At 36.9% G+C, this 22,120-nt stretch overlaps 1 protein-coding gene across 1 annotated transcript; it reads right to left on the reverse strand.

Annotated features, from left to right (window-relative positions):
* Positions 1–1,040: 1,040 nt before the first annotated feature.
* On the reverse strand, positions 1,041–11,063 carry LOC123663414. The gene is made up of 2 exons (XM_045598099.1): positions 10,887–11,063; positions 1,041–1,711 (listed from the first exon to the last, which is right to left on the reverse strand). The coding sequence occupies exons 1-2, from the start codon at positions 10,911–10,913 to the stop codon at positions 1,166–1,168; spliced, it is 573 nt and encodes a 190-aa protein (XP_045454055.1). The 5' UTR covers positions 10,914–11,063; the 3' UTR covers positions 1,041–1,165.
* Positions 11,064–22,120: the final 11,057 nt, after the last annotated feature.

The following is a 22,120-nucleotide window of genomic DNA, read 5'->3' on the forward strand; positions in this document are numbered from 1 at the left end:
TGCTATATCACCATGAAAGCAACATCGAAGTCAAATGAATGTATGAAGCAAAAGTCTGTAGTTTAGGGTTGCCATAATAAATAATATTTTCAATAAACAAATAAATCGATTAAATCGATAATCGAATTTAATATAATTAATTGCTTGCTTTTTATTTAGTCAATAACAATGTTTCTAAAATAGTTTATTTTTCACCAAAGTTAAATGTTTTTTTACTAAATACACTTTTATAGACTTTTTTTAGACTTTTTTCTTATTAATTCGATTTAACAATACTTTTAATCGATTTTAACAAATAATTGATTTAAAAATATTTTAAAATCGATTGTTCGTTAATAATAATTGTTTTTTTAAGACTGGCAACGTGTTGTAATCAAATCACCAACCGAAAATAAACTAGAAGTATATAATTAATGAATTAAAATACTTATTAAATAAACTTTTTATCAGTTTATATTGATAAAACTGCAATTCACGAATAAACATGATTTAATTTATGAAAATTATTGGTATATTTGTTTTTTTGTATGAATTCTGTTCACCTTGGGCCAAAATGGACAGTCCCCTTTGTTGCCTTTTATGCTCGATGCTCGATTAATATTTTTTTTCGTAATTCTGTACCTCTACTAATTCTTAGCAAAAATATTCAATATATTATTAGGTTTTGAAATAATTTTAGCAATATGGTATCATTAAATATTTCGATGTAAAATTAATTTTACTTTGTCTATGGCTTATTGATATTGTTCATTCATTTGCTCTTTGTGTCACTTCACTAAGCTACACTATACTCTAATTGTCTGTGGTCATAAGTACGCCATATTTGTTTACCAATTAGGACAATTCCAAAAAAACAGACCTTAGAAAGATGAAACTTCGATTCCTGCTCGATATGAATACTTGCATTTGTACAAATTTCCTTTAACCGAATTAAGATTTAAGTGAAATAAGTAGAGTAAAATTTTACTTCATGGCGGTGATTGCCAAAAATCGTAGGAATTTATTCAATACTTCGTTTTATGCTTATAAATAAAAATATATTTTACTAATCACAATTTTATTTACTATTAAATATATTATTTACTATGACTAATGAAATAAACACAGACTACGGACATCTAGAAAAAAAAACAAGAATTATGCAACATACAAAGTAAGTTAAATTCTAAAATACATCTTCTCGTCTCCTTGATATCGCGTTATAGAACTTTTGAGCGAAATGTGAAAAGCTCTTATCTACTTTATCAGTATAGGAAAAAGATGATTCTGGGCGACTATCAATACTGTAATCATAATTTCTCTTTCGAATTATACTGTTAAACCCATCGACTATACCTTTCTTTAGACTAGTGAAGTATTCTCTAATTATCGGTAGGAATGTGTTTGAAACTTTTTCATTATTATTGTTATTATTTTTAATTTTATCCTCTTTATTTTTATTTGCTTCGTCAATTTTAGGTGTTGTTACAGATTGTGGAACTGTATTAAGTTTCTTCCTTATAGTATAGTTAGGTACGATTGGTCCTTTAGTTCTGGTGTCAGGAATATCATCAATTTGTTCTGTTATATCATAACCATTTGGTTGCTTCGTGACAGCGTCATCGTTCTTCGTGAATTCTTCATCGAATAACGTGTTTTCATATTCTTCTCCATAATCATGGCTGTGTTCGTGTGCATTGGTCGTGTAGGCTGTGCGGAGTGTGAGTATTACCTGTGACAAAAAAAAATGATTTAAATTGATTTAGTTTTGCATGTTTAAAGTCAACCTTCATGTTATACGACTGTTTACAGAAAAGAACCGGGGTGGATCTGATACGCTTGTTGTACCAAAAAATTATCTAAAAAAGCCTTAGTCCGCGGTTTGTTTTCAAATGATTTATTCGCTTTTCTTGTTGTGTTCAAAGGTCTTATAATACATTTAAGGTATTACAACACGTAAAAGAACAATTTAACATTAAAATATTTTAACATTATTATAAACAGTTGTTTATTTATTATTCTATTTTACAGTATTAGGTTTTTTTTAAGATGGAATTAAATTGTGCCAAGAATGCTGACAGCATTTCCCCGTTGAATTGCTATGCCGATTCTCTGGGCAAAAAATGCACTAGCCCTCTTGTCACCAGTGGAGGCAATAAGGCGAGGAGTTATCTCATTTAAAAATGTTTTAATACTGCTACTCCAAGGTCCAAGTGTTTCGACTGCAAACGACACAAAGATTTAATTTGGAATTAGTGACGAATATTTTGTGCCGTTTAGTCGTTTCAGCTTTTTCCGCTGCGGCTCCCACTTTTAAGGCTGTTTCCCTGACATGAGACGGAGCAAGTGTGTCAACGCAGGTTGCGTCCCACAAAAGCGCCCGTCCGCTTTCCCAGGGAACCAACGTTAATCTATCAGGTCTCTTGCCATCATTGCGACTAATTCCAGTAGGCTCGATAAGAGCAGGAACGTTGATGGTGGCAAGAGCTCTTTTTATGCTATCGTTTAGGGAACCGTGGCGGGAAAACCTATCTGAACTCTTGTTACAGGAAAGGCCGTGTAGTCCGAAAGAATCGACCTCTCTTCCGCACGAACATCTGTATTCAAAGCACAGTGGAGCTCCCAACCGGAGACCAAGAGCAATTTTAAAACTTTCACTGTCTAAAAATGTCCCAAGATTATTTGACCACATTGAGTGTAGCCAGTGACCTGACTCTTTATTTGACACAGCTAAAAGCCTCGCACGATTTTTGTCACTTGTAAGATTTTTCGTTTATTTTAATAATATTTTGGTTTACGACAGTCAAATTAAAAAATCATTTAAGTTATTTGGGCCTCTGAAAAAACCTGCTTATTCACGAAGGTTGTAAGGGCTTATGGTACATTTTCCCTTCCTCAATAAAAACGCAGCTCATGTGAAGGCATTTTTAAAGCAGACCGAAATTAAAGAGATTAGGGCTTTCGAAACAATAAACAACCGTTTGCCCTTTATGATATCAGATTAGGTCCAAGGTTTTAGTGCAATAAAGATATCCTTGATAAAGGTATTAGGAAAAGGTAGTAGGAAAAGGTAAGTGCTTGATAAGGCTTAAGATCAAGGTGTGTCATCTAGTTATACTCTTCATAATATTGAGCAATATCTGTAATTTTTACTGTTAAATATGTCAAAAGATAGTTAAATATCCGGGACAATAGAAAAATAGCTAGCGGGGTTTACAACTCGCTTAATCCACACAGTGACGTTGTTTTTTAACGTTTACGTTAGGTTGTGCAGTCTTCGTGGGTTTTCTCACCGTACCTCGGAGAGCGTGTTAGCCGTCTGTCCTGGTTGTTATTATGTACACCTGATAGCGATCGTTACTCATAATAGGGAATAGTAGTGGTGGATTAACATCCTTTTTCTACATTGGGAAAGAGACCTATGTCCAGCAGTTGTATATTACAGGCTGAAGCGTATTATTGTGAAAAGTTAATTACAAGTATCAAACCTTAATCCACTTCGTATAGTATATAATAAGAAGTAACTCAGGCTACTTTAATTTTAGAAATTTATTTATTTTATAACCCTGCAAACTGAAAAATAACTTTTTTGTTAAATACCACGCGGATGAAGTCGCGGGCACAGTTAGTTGCCTTATAAATAACATGATTCATCAAAATGGAAACCTAGGAAAGTAAACTGTAAATAAACAAACAAGAAGACTGCTTCAAATATAAGCTATATTTTACACAACACAGAGTTAAAAGTAGTGCAGAATTTGTACAAAAGTCACATCAGCAGCGAGTATTCGATAAAACAGAATACATTTAACGCCAACTTAGCTGAAAATCTGTATCAGGGGTCAGGGTAAACGATATATAAACACACACACACACACACACACACACGCGCGCGCACATAAGCCTATCGCAGCACTGCTGAACATAGGGCTCCACAATTTCACGCCAAAAATAGCGTGAACTCATATGTTTTGCCCATAGTCACCACGCTGGGCAGGCGGGTTGGTGACCACAGGGCTGACTTTGTCGCATCGAAGACGCTGCGGCCTGTCTTCACTCTGTGTATTTCAAAGCCAGCAGTTGAATGGTTATCCCGCCATCGATCGGCTTTTTAAGTTCCAAGGTGATAGTGAAACTGTGTTATCCCTTAGTCGCCTCTTACAACACTCACGGGAAGAAAGGGGGTGGCTATATTCTTTACTGCCGTAATCAGCACAGCCTAAATTTAAGCGCTGTAACCATATAAAACATGTGGCGGTTTGGAGTTCTGATCTCTACGCAAAAATTTTTTTTTTCGTCAACCTAAATACTAACTAAATTAACACAGATTAAAAATCAAGGTACTTCTATGTTAAACGAATACATCTCCACAATTATGTAATTTGACCTTTTAGAGTCAGATAAAATCGGTCAAACAAAAAATACCTCGCTCCGTGACGAAGGCTGAATGACAATTACAAGAGATGAAAAAATCTCTAATTTCAGATAAACATTTCTTATATTATTAGTGGAAAGTGATTTAAACATAATAGATATATTTTTAATGGGGGATATAATTGACTAGCTTCTGCCCGCGACTTCGTCCACGTGTACTTCACTCCTATTGGTCTTAGCGTAATGATATATAGCCTATAGTCTTTCTCCATAAAATAGATAGCCATCTAACACTGAAATAATTTTTCAAATCGGAATAGTAGTTACTGATATTAGCGCGTTCAAACAAACAAATAAACAAAATCTTCAGCTTTATAATATTAGTGATAAGTAAGAGAAAAAAGTCTCACTTCAGCCTATAATATCCCACAACTGGGTATTGGCCTCTTTCCTCATGTAGGAGAAGGATCAGTATTTTTGCTTTGCTGTGTCTCCGGAGTCTCAACACAAGATTCCACTGGATTCGTTAAGTTGTACCCATTTTTTCACCGAATATTTTGTTCATAGTTACGCCAATGGAAATTGAAATCGATCCAAATATAAAACCTAAACTAACTACCTAATAATTTCAAAATACCTAATTGTATTTGCTCGCAAACGAAAAAAAACCGACTGCATTTACTTCGACAAGTAATACAACGTAGGTAGACGAAAAAAAAAAAACAAACGCACTAGTCTTCACTAAGATTTTCGAGGGTTTCCCTGGATTACTCTGGGATTCCATCATCAAATTCCAGTTTTCTTATTATGGTACCACACTTGGAATATCTTCTTTCCAACAAAAAAAGAATTATCAAAATCGGTTCATAAACGACGAAGTTATCCCCGAACATAGATAAAAAAAAATATACATATACGGTAGAATTGAGTCCTCCTTTTTTGAAGTCGGTTAAAAAGTAATATACATAGCTTTATTTTTTAATATAAGCTTCACCATAAAGCTATGTTTCATATCAATATAATCAGTGATATTTTCACATATATTTTTTGAATATAACATTTTATATAAGTAAAAAAAACGTTTGATGTAACACACGAAGAACGGCCGTTATGTTAAAGATAACGAGGTCTGGTGTGTTTGTGCGTACATCTCTCTAATCATCTCATAAATATTGAGAAAATGGCGCGATAAATAATTCCCTTTTAGAGAGGATGGAGGAAACGAGATGGATCAGTTGTGACGAAGTAACGGATTTAAATCTCGTAAGAATTATTCGTTTTTACATAACATGATATTTTTTGTTATACGATTATGGTAAAAAACAAGTGTACGGCTCACTTAATGGTAAGAGGTTACCGTAGCTTATAGACGCCTGCAACAACATAAGCATTGCGATAGCGTTATCGATCCTTCCGATTGATTTATTATCAGTCGGCTGTTACCCAAAACACAAGCATTAAGGTGGTTTACCTTTGGATAAGACGATCGTGTATATATATTAAGGCATATTTTTTATTACGATATACATATAACTTATGCTGTTAATTTTATAAAATAATTATAAAACCACGCGTTTTTACTTGAATTTAAAATTATTACTTGAATCACCTGTTTAATCTTACTTGATGAAATAATCATTAAAATCTAAACGTAAACGTAAGATCACAGCTAAATAATACTGCTTTCAATCAGTGTTGTGTTTCTGTTCAGAGCTACTGAGTTTGGAGGTAGGGTCCGCAACGCGCTTTCGACGTTTCGGGTGTTGCAGGCGTCTATAAATAATCAACGCTAATCGCTTATCATCAGGTGAGCCGTATACTTGTTAATCGACGTTGTTATATAAAAATAATATATAATTTAACTGCTAATGTAGGGTATTTGTAAATTTTACTAATATGATAAAGCGTGAGAATTCGTTTCTGCTCGACTATTTTTAAATATGAATTTGAATAATTTCAGCATTGGCAATTCAAATTGGAATTAATGCGCTCTCATTTGTAAATTATGATAGACTTATTACATACTTTTAACATAAATATAATAGGATAATATTCTAATAATCGATAATGAAACGTAACTGCAGTTGTTGATTATGTTACCGGAATGTATGGCGCGAAATTGGGGAGGCATATGTCCAGCAGTGGACTACAATATTACAATAAAATAAATAAATTTGGTTACAATTTTCGCATTAATATGAAACAATTTTATCACTGCGAAATATGTAAAAACTGGCTGTGCCACGCGTTCACACGAGCTCACTTAAGAAAAAAATATAGCCTATTGGCTATTCTTCCTCGGTAAATAGGCTGTGTGGTTACGGCACTAAAGAATTTAGCCACCCCATCTCTTCCCGTGGGTGTCGTAAGAGGCGACTAAGGGATAGCACAGTTCCACTACCACCTTGGAACTTAAAAGGCCGACCGATGGCGGGATAGCCATCCAACTGCTGGCTTTTTAAATGCACAGACCGAGGACGGGCAGCAGCGTCTTCGGTGCGACAAAGTCAGCCCTGCGGTCACCAACCCGCCTGCCCAGCGTGGTGACTATGGGCAAAAACCCCCATGAGTTCGAACCTAAAAATAAGGCCCTCAGTTCCCGGCAGCCCCACTATTCCCGGCTACGGCAGCGGCCGTGGTAACGGTGGGGTAGAGGGTGCTAAGAATCACCGGGGTACGGGAGGCTGCCATAGAAAAATATTCCTGGCTACGTATAATGGACGCACGCTACGGTTGGACCATCACCTCACCGAACTTGAGGTAGAACTTAGTCACATTAAGTGGAGCATACTGGGGTTGTCTGAAGTCCGAAGAGAGGGAGAGGACACGATGATCCTGGACTCCGGGCACTTGTTCTACTTCCGTGAAGGTGATGGGCTTTCCCAAGGTGGCGTCGGTTTTCTGGTTCACAAGACTCTCACTAACAACGTTGTGGAAGTCAGTAGTGTGTCGACCCGGGTAGCGTACCTTGTACTTAAGCTCACCGACAGGTACTCCCTGAAAGTGATACAGGTATATGCGCCGACCTCGGCACACTCTGACGATGAAGTCGAAGCCTTGTATGAAGATATTACAAGGGCCATACATGGCACTACTTCGACCTTCTACAGCGTTGTTATGGGAGACTTCAACGCTAAAGTGGGAGTACAAGGCCGCGACGGATCGAGCATCGGACCACACGGATTGGGGCACAGAAATCACAGGGGGCAGACGCTTGTCAACTTCCTCGAATCGGAGGGGCTCTTCTTGATGAACTCATTTTTTGAGAAGAAGCCCCAAAGGAGGTGGACATGGCAAAGCCCCAATACTGTGACGAGGAACGAGATAGATTTCATCATAGCGGATAAAAGGCATATATTCAGAGATGTCTCAGTGGTTAACAGGTTTAACACCGGCAGCGACCACCGGCTAGTACGGGGCACTCTGAATATATGTCTCCGAAAGGAGCGGACCCGCTTGATGAAATCTACTCTCCGACCTACGCTGCCCCAAATACTATGTGGCTCCGAGCAGTTTCAGTTGGAACTCCAAAACCGATTCGATTCGCTGGAAACTACTAGCGACGTGGACGAGATAACCGACAACGTGGTGAAGACGGTGTGTACACTGGGTCGCAGGCACTTTCCACCAACAAAGCCAACGAAGCAGTCCAAACTTTCTCCCGAAGCCTTGGATCTGATGCGGCAGAGGCGCGAGTTGCCGGCTGCTTCGCCAGAACAGAGGGCTCTTTCCAAGAGGGTACGGAAAATTATTCGCCGAGACCTCCGCTGCTCAAATACGAGAGAGGTTGCTACTCTGATTGAGCAGAATAGGGGGTCCAAAGTTTTCCAAAGACCATTGGGGAGAAGCCTTCTTGCGAAGCTTAAAACAGCAGATGGCAGAACCGTCTGCTCTCGCCCTCAGGTCCGAGAAGAGGTTGAGAATTTTTATGGACAGCTGTACTCGTCGAGCGCACGCAAGCCTGCGACTTGGGACACCGAAGATCCACGGGCACCATTGTTGCGCCATTATTCGGAGTGTATCCCGGACTTCGAAGAGGATGAGATTGGTGCAGCGCTCGGGCAGCTTAAAAACGGAAGGGCCCCGGGGGATGACGGAGTTACCACTGAACTCCTTAAAGCCGCAGGGCGACCTGTCCTGAAAGCCTTGGCAAGACTATTTAACGCCGTCATCCACCGAGGTACCACGCCGGAGGCGTGGTCCAGGAGTGTGGTGGTGCTGTTCTTTAAGAGAGGCGATAAGTCTCTGTTAAAGAATTACAGACCGATCTCACTTCTGAGCCACGTCTATAAGCTGTTTTCGAGGGTTGTTACGAATCGTCTCGCCAGAAGACTCGACGAATTCCAACCACCAGAGCAGGCTGGGTTTCGAAATGGCTACAGCACCGTGGACCACATCCATACTGTTCGGCAGATTATCCAAAAGACGGAAGAATATAATCAACCGCTGTGTATGGCATTTGTGGACTACGAGAAAGCCTTCGACTCCGTCGAGACCTGGGCTGTCCTGGACTCTCTGCAGAGATGTCATATCGACTGGCGATATATCGAAGTACTAAAATCTATGTACGACGCGGCGACGATGACCGTTCATGTCAATGACCAAAGAACAAGACCTATTTCCCTCCGGCGCGGGGTAAGACAGGGGGATGTAATATCACCGAAACTGTTTACCACTGCGCTAGAGGATGTTTTTAAGACCTTGGATTGGGGGGAACGGGGCATCAACGTCAACGGTGAATTCATCTCTCACCTTCGTTTCGCCGACGATATTGTCATCTTTGCGGAGACGCTGGATGAGTTAGGCCAAATGCTGGCCGGCCTAAACGAGTCCTCCCGACGTGTCGGTCTCTGTATGAACTTGGATAAGACGAAAGTTATGTTTAACAACCAAGTCATACCGATACCGGTATCGGTCGATGGTACCCTTCTCGAAGTTGTTCAGGATTATATTTACCTAGGCCATACTATCCAACTAGGCCGCAACAACTTCGAGAAGGAGGCCGATAGGAGGATTCGGTTGGGCTGGGCGGCGTTTGCCAGACTCCGTCGAGTCTTCACTTCGAAGATTCCGCAATGCTTGAAGACAAAAGTTTTCGAGCAATGCGTCCTGCCTGTGTTAACATACGGAGCCGAGACGTGGACACTGACCAAGGGACTGGTCCACAAGTTTAAAGTCGCACAACGTGCAATGGAACGGGCTATGCTTGGGGTCTCTCTCAAAGACAGGATTAGAAATGAGACTATCCGCGAGAGAACGAAAGTAACCGACATAGTCCACAGAATTAGCAAGTTGAAGTGGCAGTGGGCTGGTCATCTGTGTCGCAGGACCGATGGCCGTTGGAGTAGACGGGTCCTAGAGTGGAGACCGCGTCTTGGCAAACGCAGTGTGGGACGTCCTCCGGCCCGTTGGACCGACGATCTACGTAAAATTGCCGGTGTAGGCTGGATGAGGATTGCGGAAGACCGGGATGTGTGGCGCGAACTTGGGGAGGCCTATGTCCAGCAGTGGACTGCGATAGGCTGAAGTGAAATAGGCTATTCAAAACAAAAAGGATAAATCAATCCGAAGCAGTAGTTTCTGAGATTAGCGTGTCAAAGCAAACAAGCAAACCTTTCAGTTATCTAATATCAGTATAAATAAGCCAAATGATTATTTAAACGGGTAAAGATATGGTATCCTTAATGTATGTTTGTTAAAGATTTGAATAGCCTTAGGGGTATCGTCAATGTGTTCTTTTTGCATGACTTTTCTTTACTTTTTAAATGTACATACAATTTACTATCGTACATTTGTATTCAAATGAGTTTTAAATTCGTTTCCTGAATTTATATGTTTTGTAGTAATAAATGCGTACGTATTTTTATTTTTATTTAGAAACTACGAGAAGCTGTGTCTGCGACTTCGTCTGCGTTTAACAAAAAAAGTTATGTTCAGTTCGCAGAGTTTTAAAATAAATCAATTTCTGAAATAAAAGTAGCCTAAGTTACTCCTTACTATATCAGTCTCGTCAAAATCGGTCCAGCCGTTTCAGAGATTAGCCGGAAAGAACAGACAGACAGATAGACAGACACAGACAGACAGACAAGAACTTAAAAAAATGTTATTTTGGTATATATGTATCGTGTATACATCCATATGCATTTAGCAAAAAGTGATTATTTTAATATCACAAGCAGATACTCCAATTTTATTAATTTATAGATTTTAGTTAGATTTTATTTATATATAGATTTAAATAAATAAATAAATACAAACAATCTGGAATTTAATATTTAATTCTAATGAATCATTAGAAGAACTCTTGAATATTTACTGTAAAATTTGATTGAAATTGTTTTTTTTTTCCTTGACGTTTTGTTTAAGCTAATTTCAATAAAAATGAAACGAATATTTATTTTATTATTATAATTAATTTAAAATACAGTTTTTTAACACGATAAAATATCTTAAAGCCATATAACCAAAAAGACTACAATTAAAATGTGACTCTTTTTCCGATTTCATAAAATATCGTTTCGAAATGTACTCACGCAATAAAAGAAAATCTTGTAGTTCATAGCTGTAAACACAAGTAAATCTGGCCTTAACGATTAACACGTCCCACTGACTCTACACTGACTGACTATTGACGAGCGAATGACAAAAATACGGGTATTTTTTTTTATCAAACGAAATAAAACGATTTTTATATTCGAAGTCGTGAAGGAAATGGAGACAATTAGCGATTACTCTCGTTTTTATAAAAAACCTATGACTCAGTAAGGCGCTAGTATTGCCTTTCGGTGTAATTTCGGGTTCTGTGATTGGATGGAAAAACCGTTTTTTTTTTTAAATTAGAATGTTTAGAACGATTTTGATGATTTTTTGTATGTAATTTTGAAATAAGCTCAACTATAATTAATTATAATGAAACAACTTTTTCGAATTTTATTGCGGTTTACCAATTTTTTTTTAATGCCTGAAGTTTCGGATACCTTAAAGCAAACATGGTTACGGGATAACTGTCTTCCAAAATGTTGTTTCATGACAATGAATGAAATTCGCGTAAACATTAGAAAACAATATATAATTAATCAACTAAAACAACTTTAATTTTATTTTGTGTCAATTCAAAAGTGATTTAGAAGTCTACTTAAATAAATTAATTTTTAATTTTGTACTCTGTATGACTTAAAAAAATTGTATACACCCATTGTATATACGCAATTGTATATACTTCGCGTATAGACATATGCAGTGTGGGACGTCCTCCGGCCCGTTGGACCGACGATCTACGTAAGATTGCCGGTGTCGGTTGGATGAGGATTGCGGAAAACCGGGATGTCTGGCGCGAACTTGGGGAGGCCTATGTCCAGCAGTGGACTGCAATAGGCTGAGCTGACTGACTGACTGACTGATTGATACACTCATGCACGCACACACATGCATTCACGCACACACATGCATGCACGTACGCACGCATATTTTGATTACCATCGATTGTTTTGACGTATTATGTTCTATTTCTATGTTACATACAACAATTTGTCTGGAAGAAACGTCCATAAGTCTGCTGTGACTATAATAAAACTATATTTAATAGAGAGAGAAAGAGAATACTTTATCGACACCACTTACAAAGGAATTGATAGAAATTTCTTTAAAGTATTTGTGGTTTACAAATAGGTAAGTACAAATAAATAAATATCAGTTAAATATAAACATACAGATAAACAGATTTCATTTATTTATTTTTTCATTTATTTATTTATTTTCTTATATCTAATATTACAGGCATAACCCAATTCATTAGACATAAAGGAGACAAAAAGTAAAAGGAAAAAAATGTTAAAATACAATTAAAAAAAAGAATTAGCTGACTTGAACCATAATAAGTTTAAAAAACAATGTAGCATTAATAAATATAAAAACATTAAATTAATTTCTTATAACATATTATATACAAAGTAATTTTTGCGAATTCACTCCACAAACAAGAAAAAAGGTATAGTGTGTCAGCCACCAGGTTCAGCGTTCTGACTGGACGAGCAAGGGGGCCGTTGTGCACTAGCTCGGTTCTGCCGTGGGGTACTGCAAATAAGCTCGGTCACCATCTTCATTGCAAATACCTATCGGGTACGCTCAAACCTATCCATTGCAATGCCCCTGGATTATTGACAACACCGCGAAATAATTTTAAAATGTAAGTTGCCAGAGCCAGCTCTCTCCCAGACTCCAACTTGTCGTATCCAACCATGCCCAATACAAACAATGTTGGATACATCAAGGGATACAAGGGATACACGCCATAAAGGTTATGGTAAAGAAACCTGGTGAATTTATTTTGAATACGTTCCAGCATGAGATTGTATTTGACTTCTTGTGGAGACCATACTTATTAGGACATCATACAGTAAAGAGATTGCTTTGATATTAGTGAATCTCTTAACTGTGCGAATAACAAACCCTAATCGTTTGATCGCTTTTTTGCATATATTTACGATATGCTCGTGGAATGCTAATTTGGCATCAAACTGACCACCAAGATCAATTTCTTCCTTTTAAATAGAGTGCCATCCACCTTGTAGTCCAAATGGAGTGGTTTCTGGGCTTTGCTAAATGTTACTATGGAACATTTATCGACATTAAAGTGTAACTTATTTCTTGCAATCCACTCCACGACGCGGTTGATATCTTGCTGAAGGCGCTGGTAGTCATCTTTCCCCTTAATTGCTAGAAGCAGCTTCAGGTCGTCTGCGAAAAGTGAACATTTGGCTTCTCTTACGATTTCAGGTAGATCGTTAATCATTTATATAAATTTTAACGGCCCTAAATTACTGCCTTGGCTCACTCCCGACCAACAACTATTCAACAACTATATCGTATATCGTATTCAACAACTAAATCGTAGTATATAATCTGTAGTTGCTCCGTCTGTTTGTGTAATCTAATCCGTTAAGTACTCATCGTTAGTGCATTTCTCTGTTCAAACACTCGAAAATTTAGATGTACATCTAACGTTTCCTATGTAATTTAACTGTATATATATTCATAAAGATACATTTATGAAATAAAAGTTATTTGTACTGTTTCAAAATTTTTGTGCTACATACAATAAGACAAATTAATTAAAAAAATAGCCAATGAGCTTTGTTAAAAATTTCACTATAAAAAGAAGGGACCCAAAAGAATTTAGGTTGGCTTATGACGTTCCTTTTTAACCGACTTCATAAAAAAGGAGGTTCTTAATTCGATTGTATTTTTCTTACTTTTTACCGCCGAAAGCTGGTACTTGTCATGTGGTCCCATTTAAATTTAATCGATATCTGACTTGTGGTATTTTTTCTTGACTATTTTTTCGTCGACCTACGTTGTATTACTTGTCGATGTAATTGAAGTCTTTTTTTCTTTCGATTTTGAGAAAACACAATTATAGTAATATATATTTAGTTCTAGACCTTGTACTAATAAGTAAAAAATAGTAAAATAGAAATGTTATTTTCAAACCTCTACATCACAGATCATCAGGTTATAAAAGTCCAGTGCTGGACATAAGGTCCCCCAGGGTTCTCCACAAGTCCCGATCTGCTGCTTTCGCCATCCAGTCACTACTGCTACCCTCTTTAAGGCGTCGGCCATCTGGCTGTAGGGCGTCCAAAAAGGACTTTTTAAACCTTTGCCAAAATAAAATACTGTTCAGCGAAGAAATAATTCATGAACTGCAGTGAATATATTTTACTTACACAACTTCAATAAAGAGAAAAAAAAAAATTTCCTGAATTATTATTGTACAGAACCATTTCTTTAAAACCTCTTTACGCTTATCCGTTCTTCACATTACAGATGCAATAAGGGCTTGGAAATATGCAGTGACCTTTCAAGGTATATGGCTAAACGGCGGCTATGAGATGTGATCTCAAGGTAGTGAGAGGCGCGGCTTAAGAGATTTTAATTTTTTATATAATAATTAGTTTATAAAAGATTAAACATTTTAAAAAATTAGAATATTTTCTAATATAATTACACAAAACAATGATTGTATTATACGATTTGTCATGTAAGAGATCATATAAGTGTGAGAAAGTATACTGGTGACCAGACCTGAAGAACCGAGCAATAGGACCGACCTTCGCGATCATGCCTCTATCCAATGTACTGTTTGACACCTCGACAGTACTCCCTCTAACAAAAGCAAATATAGTTTTGGAGGTTTGGGGATGTGGGGGTGAGAATCCAGCTTGAAGAACTGGTCTGACTAACAAAAATCGCTGCCCTTAGCAAGTTTGCGTAAATCAACCCTCGGTACGTACAATCCTGCCTGGAAAAGATGGATGAAGTGGACAACTATCAAAAAAAATCAATTCACTCGACCCGACTGGCTCACAATTCGCAAGATTCTTAGCAGATTTATATAAAAAAGAAGGGCTTTTTAACGTGATTCTTGTTCACAAGTCTGATGTCTCAACCTTTTGCGACCCGAATAGTGAGATGAAGATAAGCACTCACATACTTGTGAGACAAGTTTTGAAGTCTATTCGTATAGACAATCCTACACTACTTCTGTAAACATTGTAAAAAATATTAAAAAATACAACAGTCATACAACATACGACTCACATAACCTCAAAATTACTTGAAAAACGTAAGTTTCTATGTTTCATTTATAAATTAAATAATTGCAAATCCATAGATCCATGATAAAGCCAACGCGCTTGCGATACTTCTGGAGTTGCAGGCGTCTATAAGGCATAAGCTACGGTAGTCACTTACCATCAGGCAAGCCGTACGCTTCTAAGCGATCTATTTGTATAAAAAAAAACGAGCGTGCTTTGACAACACGACTGAAGTAAAACTTACCCAGATCACGCTTTTCGTAACGCTCTCGTCACGTATTCATCAGATTACTCCCCAAGTCAAGCCTGCGTAAGGAATTTTTACTTCAAAAATACTTTCTAAACACAGGAACAAAACTACTTGAAAAATACTGTAAGGTGAGACATTCGCCTTTCCAGAGCTTATGCAAGGTATCGCCTGTCGACCTCATGAAAACATCTATATACATAAGTTTATATGCCTTATAGCCATTAATTTTACATGTCAAGAACGTAATATGTTTTTTGTTGGCAATTGTAATAATATCATGTATGTATCATGTATGTATCATGTATGTATCATGTATTAATACGCTAAGTATAAGATGTTTGCCTACCTTTTTAGAAAAAAACCTAACAATAACTGCACATAAATTATATATCATTTTATAGATACCATACGCTCACCATACACTAAGACGTTCTTCGAAACAAATAATAGATTAAAAGCCCATAATCATAATTGTATTCATCTATACATCAACCAATGCAAGTGCCCAGTCATAGAAACCGTTGAAAAGCATACTTATCTTGGCTTGGTGGTGGACTGTTATTTTAATTGGAAACCTCATATAAGTACTATATGTGACAAACTCAGAACCTTCTTGGCTAATGTAGTTATATTTAAGAAGAAAATACCATTTAAAATTCTAATTATGCTTTACAATGCTTTGGCTGATTCGATCATAAGCTACGGTATCACGACCTATGGTAGAACCTTTAAAACTTATCTTAATACTATACAAAGTTTACAAGTAAGAATCCTAAAACAAATCGTAACTCCTAAAATAAAAGAACAATATAAAAATGATGACGATAAACTTTTTAAGCACTGCAACGTATTACCGGTTGAATATAAATTTCAATACAACGTATTAAAAGAAAACTTTTTTAATATGGACATACAGCACAAAATTCACCATAAAATTAATACACGACAAATAACAAAACAAAAACTTATAACAACAACTGCAACAAATAACGTATATGGTGAAAGGACCACTGAATATTTGACTCCTCGCTTGTTGAATGGATTAGATATGGCATTTAAGAAAAGAATCACTACAAAAAATTTAAGAAATGAATTGAAGTCGTATTATCTGAACATCCTGTAACTGTTTGTAACAAACCGGTATTGCGTCTCGATCGCCTTCCCCGCGTACGCATTTACACCTAATTAAAAGATACCTACTTACTTTAATTTGCAGAACTACCCACCTTATTTTTAATTGCCTAAATGAACTGTATTCAAACTTAACACTCCGGACAAATCTCTGCGATTTTTGGAGTGTATTACTGTAATTTTATTTAATGTAAAATGAGTTTAAATAAATAAAAAAAAAAAAAAAAAAAGATATTTGCTTGTTCTACCGGCATCTACAACTAAAAAAATTATCATTGCTTTTGTTTTTGTAAATTACTTAATTATTAAAATTATATATATGACGACTTAAATTTTGAAACAACGTCAACGTTGACGGTAGGTATTTTTTTTAAACTTATTTAGTGCGAATTATTCGCAAGGGTATTGCTAGGATTGAATAATATAATACGAAGAATAATATATATATAACTCGAAAAGTAGTAGCTAGATCTCACATAAAATTAAATGGGACCAAATGGCACACACCACCTTTAGATTAAAAAAAGATCTCGAAATCGGTCCACCCGGTCAAAAGTTCTGAAGTAACATACATAAAAAAAAATACAATCGAATTGAGAACCTTCTTCTTTTGTGGCAGTCGTTTAAAAATAAAATGGCCATAAGTTATGTTTTTATTGAGATTTCATTTTATTTTGCTGTTACACGTAGTCGGTGTAATATTTTTTATATCTGTTTCTGTCAGTCAGTTCAGCCTATTGCAGTCTACTGTTGGACATAGGCCTCCGCAAGTTCACGCCAGACATTTCCGTTTTCCAAAATTCTCATCCAGCCTACGTCGACAATCTTACGTAAATCGTCGGTCCAACGGGCCGGAGGACGTCCCACACTGCGTTTGCCAAGACGCGGTCTTCACTCCAGGACACGTCTGCTTACTGCCACTTCAACTTGCTACGTCTGTTTACTTAATCATTTCTTACACTATTTGTACCAAATAAAACTTAACTAATATATCAATATCATTCGATACTTACTCGTATAACTGTCACCTTAATAAAAAACTGAATATCCCCTTGATGAAATTTTTTAAAATATTTGGCCGGAACAACAAAGCCAATCCTCTTTCGCTTTTTTCATATTAATATAGAAGATTGTACAATGTAATTTTAAATTATTGCTGAAATTATGCGTGGGTCAAATCACTTGGTCACGTGGTTTAATTAGTATTTTGTAATGAGGGTAGAATTACATGTAAGCAAATGAGTGATAACCTCGCAATCAGACGTGTGCGGGTCTTCATAACAATATGGACCTTGTTACCTGTAAAAGAATATGTATGTGTGTTTTGTCTTTGATAGCCTTGTATGTTCTTATTGTTTTAGTAACATGGGGATAACGGTCTAGACAAGGTCTATGGCATTATTTGTAGTGTCTTTCTGTTCCAAGGGCTGTGGGCTCAATACCCACCCTAAGTTTGGGATAATGTTTATTTTTTTATACAATTAGGTCAGCAAATAAGCGTACGGCTCACCTGATGGTAAACGGTTATTGTACCCCAATACACCTATAATACTAGAAGCATCGCAGGCGTGTTGCCGACTCTACCCTCAATCCCTTCAGGAGCTCTGGTCGCCCTACTCACCACAGGAACACAACACTGCTTGAAAGCAGTATTAACTAACTGTAAGGTCGAGGTACTTCCCCAGTCAACACAGATAATAGAAAAATATGCTCCACATTTTGAGCACGATATTTTCTGTGGCCTACTTTGGTTGTTGTGTATTTATTTAAATATAATGTAGGTACATATTCATTACAAAATAATACAGCGAGATCAGCAGTCGACTAACTAAAACGCAAGCATCAAGTTGGACCTACCTTAGGAAACTTGTGAGTTTTTCAATCATATGAAAAACAAAATGTAGTAAGTATATTGCATATTTACTAAATTACAGGACTTAGTCGGAAAACCGGAACCTCTATTGTGTGACAAATTTCATTAGTCATTGAAATTTTAAAATGCTTAAGGTATAATTTGAGAACTATCTGTGTGAGTAACAATCGCTCGGAGCAATGCGGATGTAATGACAGTGGAGACCGCACGACTTTACCGAGAATTAAATATTTATGAATATAAGATGATAAGTAAGTTATGTGTTTTCCATCCACTATTTGTCTGACTTTTGATTTATTTATTTTTTAATTTTTTTTTTTTTTATATTGTTTTTTTTTTTTTTTAATTTTCTAACTGAGGGCACAGCAGGAATTTCCTGCTCAAAATATGGAGCGGCCCGACTGGAGTACCTCGACCTTACAGAAGATCACAGCTAAACAATACTGTTTTCAAGCACTATTGTGTTCCTGTTGATGAGCAAGGTGACCAGAGCTCCTAGGGGATTGGGGATTGGGTCGGCAACGCGCTTGCGATGCTTCTGGTGTTGCAGGTGTCTATAAGCTACGGTAATCGCTTACCATCAGGTGAACCGTACGCTTGTTTGCCGACCTAGTGATATAAAAAAAAAACCAGGATTCAGTTCATCTAAAAGCCTTTAAAGATTTATTTTATTAACCCATTGTTAAAAGTTAAGATTTGGATGATAGTAAAAAGATAAGTAGGTAGTGTGAAATTTTGACTTAAAATCAAAAAGTTGTGATTCGATTCCCGCGTGTATATTATTATTTTCTGCCTCAGAGAGCACGTAAAGCAGTTAATTGTTTGGTTATTAATAATAACTTCATAATTATCTATATGTTGTTGAGTCATATTATTTGCTTCCGTCGACATACTCAGGGTGTGGGACATATACGGCATAACAAATCCGTTAACACATTTATATTATTGAAATATCTGCAGATCGGTGCGATACGCCAGGGGAGACAAAGTGACGGTGTGCAGCAATGGAAGGATTCGAAATGTACTCGTAGATTCTTCTTACAATTAGAAGAATCGGAAAGCAAGTCCACAATCACTTGTTGATTATTCTAAAACGATTGTCGTAAATGATTAACGTATTAATAGAACTTAACTTCATCATCATCATTTCAGTCGATCACAGTCCACAGCTGGACATAGGCTTCCATAGGTTCACGCCAAAAATGGCGTTAACTCGTGTATTTTGCCCATCGTCACCACGCTGGGCAGGCGGGTTGGTGACCGCAGGGCTGACTTTGTCGCACCGAAAACGCTGCTGCCCGTCTTCGGCCTGTGTATTTCAAAGCCAGTAGTTGGATGGTTATCCCGCCGTCGGTCGGCTTTGTAAGTTCCAAGGTGGTAGCGGAACTGTGTTATCCCTTAGTCGCCTTTTACGACACCCACGGGAAGAGAGGAGGTAGCTATATTCCTTACTACAGTAGCCACACAGTGGAGAACTTGTATGCTTCTAAATGAATTTGGTTAAATAGGCTTAAATATAAAAAAGTGTGCGTGTGTACTTATCTACGCACGAAAGAAGTTGTACTTCATCGGCTAGCTAACTTCACGTTGCTAACTTCTTCGTTGCTTAGCTAACTTCAGGGTGTCGGTTTATTGTACGCGCGCATCGTAAACATTTACCCTCATCATTTTTCCCTAACACGCCAAAAGAAGTATAACTTCGAAATGCTTGAAAAATAAAATTAAAATGTTACTTTTAAAGGATAACCATCTTCCGGCTAAGTCGGATATTCCATCAAACCGCTTCTTGTGTTCAATTCAAAAGCTGACGAGGGTCGTAGAGACTTCGGACGCGTGACAGTTTTCTTTGAACTAAGATATTCATACATGAATCTATATGCAGAGCGTATATTTGAACTTTTAAGATTTTTCATTCATCCAAGCCCATCTTAGGTCTTTGTGAGTATAACATACAACAGAATACGCATTGATTAATAACCGTGACAAGTGTTAAAGTATTTCTAAGTATGTTACTTTAAGAATAATTGAATATTGAAAAACCCATAGTCTATTTTAGATTTTAAGTAGTCTAAAAACATATTTAGGTTTATTTACAATATTTCATTTGTAGAAAACTGTAAAATCATGAAACATTCTTATATCGGTGCGGTGCGGTGGTAGTATCACAAAAAAAAATAAATAAATAAATAAATAAAAAAAAAACACCACATACTTAACAATTAGACGAACACTGCGGTTTTACTCCTGTGTCCGAGATCCGGAACAAGAAAAACACAAGTGCAAACGTCAAGACCACGGACCAGACTGTATCATCATTATCATTATCACTTCCACTTTAGCCTAATATAGTCCACTGCTGGACATGGGCCTCCACAAGCTCGCGCCAAAAATGGAGTGAACTCATGTGTTCTGCCCATAGTCACCACGCTGGGCAGGCGGGTTGGTGACCGCAGGGCTGGCTTTGTCGCACCGAAGACGTTGCTGCCCGTCTTTGTCCTGTATATTTCAAACCCAGCAGTTAGATGGTTATTCTTTCGGCCGGCTTTTTAAGTTCCAAAGTGGTAGTGGAACAGTGTTATCCCTTAGTCGCCTCTTACAACACCCACCAGACTGTATGGCAAATACAAATATATGCCATGTCCGAGCGCTAGGATTGATCCCGCAACTGCCAGCGCAACAGTCGTCAGTCCAGTAGTGCTGTGCTGGTACCGCTATGCTAACGTATCGTCAAAAAGATAAAAAAAGCTTAAAATGGGAATTAAACTGAAAAAAAAGAAAATGTTAGTAAAATAAAATAAATAAATAATATTATAATGGATGTAACAACAAAAGGATGTTTACAAAACGGATCCATAGTTTCTGTGTGAGTATTCAAAAATTTCCTATTGAGAGTTTAACTTTGCTTTTTTTGATAGAAAGGTTTCCGACCATGACATTTTAATTAAAACAATCACTGACCCACCGGACAAACATTCGGGAATCCCCGACCAAACTCTTAACTAAATAAACAAAGTTCGCACCGGTTCCATCCAGTTTCGACTTGATAACTAGACCACCACACCAATTTACTTTTGACTAATAATAAATTTAAACTACTTCTTCTAACTAAATTTAAAAGTCGATGAAATACGACCTTAACGAGTGACGAACAAGATTAGAAAATTAAATAAAATTAACTTTCTTGACTATTAAATAACTTAATTGTAAAATAACTTTTGTTAAAAAATAATCTCTTTTTTTCTGTGAGGCAGAGATTCTTTTTTTCAGAAAAAATATTGAATTAATTAATATTAATGACTTTCAATAATACAAAAATAGTAAGAATTATTTCGTAAATACTACGTAGGTAGATATAGACAGAGTATAATCAGAATTCTAATGAATAACTTCAAACGTTAATCGATCTGAATAATATTAAAACAAGGCGATTGAAACCGCAAACAACGTCTTGTCTCAAAATATAAATTATATATTACTTCGATTTTCAACAAAGTTGGTAATATTCAGATTTCACGAAAATCAAGAAAATGAGTTTGCAGGACTGTTCAATTATTCAGTATATAGATACAATACAACCCACGCGGGTTCAACCACGCTCATATGTACAATGTGTTTAATAGTTTATAAACGTAATGAAAATCCTGTCTGTGGTCTAAAATATTAAAACTCATTTCTGAAAGCGTTTTACGCTTCTGTCTGTAATATTCCACGGCTGGGCGTAGGCCTCTTTCCCCATGTAGGAGAAGAATTAGAGCTTAATCCACCACGCTGCTGAAATAAGAATTAGAGCTTAAAAATAATTCCACCACGCTGCTGAAATGAGGGTTGGCGGATATATTTCCTACTATGAATAACCATCGCTTTCAGGTTTACATGATAACAACCAGGACCAACGGCTTAACATGCTCTCCGAGGCGA

The sequence above is a fragment of the Melitaea cinxia genome, chromosome 20, assembly GCF_905220565.1.
Source record: "Melitaea cinxia chromosome 20, ilMelCinx1.1, whole genome shotgun sequence".
In the NCBI taxonomy this organism is placed as follows: domain Eukaryota; kingdom Metazoa; phylum Arthropoda; class Insecta; order Lepidoptera; family Nymphalidae; genus Melitaea; species Melitaea cinxia.